Below are 2,729 nucleotides of genomic sequence, written 5' to 3'. Positions count from 1 at the left end.
CAGCTAGGCGACGCCCCAAAGCACCGGCATTTCAGCGCCGCCCTCCGTAATCCGTATGGGGCTCTAGGCCTAATTAGCTAGAATATGATTCTGCGCCGATCTGAGGCGCGAAAATCATAGAAAATTCTGGGGTCAGAGAACGCCCGGATCTGTGCCCGGGACTGGACGGCAAATTCCGTCAATGCCAGAGCCGTCGGCATGCATCGCATTGCGTGTGTTGCGCAGCTAGCACTATTCCTAGTCTAGCCTTATACTCTGATCAGATTAGTAATCCACCATGCAAGTGGGAGAGAGAGAGAGAGAGAGAGAAGATTAAGCAAGATCGAATCTGTCCGGCCTCATATGCAGCAAAAAAGGTTTAATACTGTAGATGGGATGAACATGGCATGAGTATCTAGCATATGTCGATGCATTGCTTTTGACGCATGTTGGGCTCTGCAATACTTGGCTTTTCCGTCCAGCTTTAGCTCGTTTTCACGGTATAAAATGTTCAAAACTTCTTGAATCAACACCTATTGCCTATAAATACGTCCTCAGATCCATTTCACTCTGCCCAGCCCAGAAGCCGCTGCTTCACTACACTTCACTGGCCAGCGTCTTCTCTTTTGGCAGCCCAGCACGCTTCAGCAAAATGGCCCTGGCTGGTAGGCTGCTCGTCCTCCTCGCCGTCGCGCTTCTTGCCGTCTCCATCATCGCCGAACACAAGGTGAGATCTCTGGTGATCCACCCGCCGGGCGGTATGCACGACGAGAAGCCAAACTGTTCGTCTTGCTTGGGATGCTTACATGGCATATTTTGTGATCAGGTGTTTGCGTCAGGGACTGAAGAGCATGAGGATAATGTGTACCGAGTGAGCAAGGTATATGCTTCCACGGCTTTCTGTTGCACGTTTTAAAAGAGATTTTGGGGATAGATCTGTTGCTGATCGTGTGTTTTTCTTCTCCTTTCCGAATTCTTTCTTCAGGGAGGACAGGGCACTCTCAAGATATACCGTGAGTTGCTCTTCCTGCTCATATGTGAATCTGAATCTGCTGTTTTCGCCTGAGATGAAACGAAATGTAATGTGAGTTGGACTAGTTGTTGATGTTGCGGCGCATGAACTGCAGAGTGCAAGCCGGCGTGCGAGTACCGGTGCAGCGACACCAAGTACAGGAAGCCGTGCCTCTTCTTCTGCAACAAGTGCTGCAACACCTGCCTGTGCGTGCCGTCGGGCTTCTACGGCCACAAGGACGAGTGCGCCTGCTACAACGACTGGAAGACCAAGGAGGGACACCCCAAGTGCCCCTAGTTGCAGGATTCTGCCTCGCCGTTGAAGCCATTGCTCGATCAGCCAGGCCGGAGCCGGGCGGTTACATGTAGCAGGTTTGCCGCTTCCGGCGACGCCGGTGTAAGAACTCGATCGAGATCTGGGTTGTTGTAGTATGTCGCATGCGTCCGCCTCTTCTCTGGCGGCGCACGCGGTTGTATCGTGGGTTCAAACACAGTTTGTTGCACGTTGGAGGCACGCCGACGCAGTTGTTGTAGCACTACAATACACGTAGTAAATCGTGTAATCCTAAGAGAGTGGGGCGCCGGTCGTGTTGGTTGTTCTGCACTCTGCATTCGAGATGACGCCGGTCCACCGAGCCCGGGCATGAGAGGAAACGAGGGCAACTTGCCGGAACCCCCGCCTTGAAACGAGATGCGCCGGTGGGCACTGCCCTCAAAGAGCGACCTTTTCAAGAAAGAAAAAAGGTCGAAACCCGCGTCCAAGAATGCACACAACCATCTTTATCAATAAAATCTGACAAAACAAATACGTAGATCAACCTAAAGCCATCTTCACGGAGATGTCTGTCACTACACCTACAAGTTTGATAGTGTGACCTAACCTCACACCAACACACACCATCTAATCTGATGGCCTCACCAAGCCGTTTCATGGTAAGCCGAGAGCACTAACTGGTCTAGCAGACCATTAGGGTACACCACATGCCCACACTCTGGAGTCCACTGCCGACATCTTCCGTCGTCCTATCCTCGGGAGGGACCAACACATTGACCTTGTAGGCCCAATTGTCGTCGACGTCAGCATGATGTCAAACAGCACCACCATCTTGCGTGCGCCCATCAACATGCATCCATCGCTGAGACTCCACCACGCCATTCCGCCGAGACCCGCTGCGTCGATACGGTAGATGCAACACTGCTCCACCTCTTCCCTCCAGCCAGCAATGATGCACCATGAGGGAGGACGACACTGAAGGCACTGCCACCATCTGATCTAGGAGTCCCAGATCTAGGGTTTCCCCAGGAGCAGCCGGAGCTAGGTGACGACGATGCCTTCGACAAGGAAACGACGCCTGCGACACCGCCATCACCCTAACCGAAATCAACATTTTCGTCAGCAGTCACACCACTTCGAACCAACAGTTGGCTGGATCTGTACGGAGCTGCACCGTGGAGGCGCACGTAGCCGCCGAAACGCCGGCAGGGAAGTCCATCATCCCTCGTCGGCCCCTCTACGCGCCGGCGGCGAGGGATCATCAACCCAGTTACAAGAATTATTAACCCATAAAATTTAAACTACACTTACAATCTTACATTGTTACCAGCTTGTCAACTAGAAAAACAGAAGGATCATCAACCCAGTTACAAGAATTATTATTAGTAAAGCAAAATTTAGCTAGCTCATGAGCTGCACAACTAGTTTCTCGACCACAATGTTTAAACAAAACCCTGCCGGTCAT

General features: G+C 51.9%; 1 protein-coding gene across 1 annotated transcript; it reads left to right on the top strand.

The window, feature by feature from the left end:
* The first annotated feature begins 301 nt into the window (after positions 1 to 301).
* Positions 302 to 1,601, top strand: LOC123116233 (gibberellin-regulated protein 12). The gene is made up of 5 exons (XM_044537221.1): positions 302 to 479; positions 558 to 706; positions 806 to 859; positions 965 to 992; positions 1,107 to 1,601. Exons 2-5 carry the CDS (start codon positions 632 to 634, stop codon positions 1,286 to 1,288), a joined length of 339 nt encoding a protein of 112 aa, XP_044393156.1. The 5' UTR covers positions 302 to 479; positions 558 to 631; the 3' UTR covers positions 1,289 to 1,601.
* The last annotated feature ends 1,128 nt before the right edge of the window (positions 1,602 to 2,729 follow it).

Source organism: Triticum aestivum, chromosome 5B (assembly GCF_018294505.1).
Source record: "Triticum aestivum cultivar Chinese Spring chromosome 5B, IWGSC CS RefSeq v2.1, whole genome shotgun sequence".
Classification (NCBI taxonomy): domain Eukaryota; kingdom Viridiplantae; phylum Streptophyta; class Magnoliopsida; order Poales; family Poaceae; genus Triticum; species Triticum aestivum.
The sequence above is the reverse complement of the archived record's forward strand: the minus strand, read 5'-3'. Positions and strand labels throughout refer to the sequence as shown.

What these genes read in the sequence shown, in the direction of transcription:
- LOC123116233 (XM_044537221.1), top strand. Translation starts at nt 632, where the DNA reads ATGGCCCTGGCTGGTAGGCTGCTCGTCCTCCTCGCCGTCGCGCTTCTT. An exon ending in CCATCATCGCCGAACACAAG is followed by an intron (nt 707 to 805) that starts GTGAGATCTCTG and finishes TTTTGTGATCAG; the next exon opens with GTGTTTGCGTCAGGGACTGA. An exon ending in GGGCACTCTCAAGATATACC is followed by an intron (nt 993 to 1,106) that starts GTGAGTTGCTCT and finishes CATGAACTGCAG; the next exon opens with AGTGCAAGCCGGCGTGCGAG.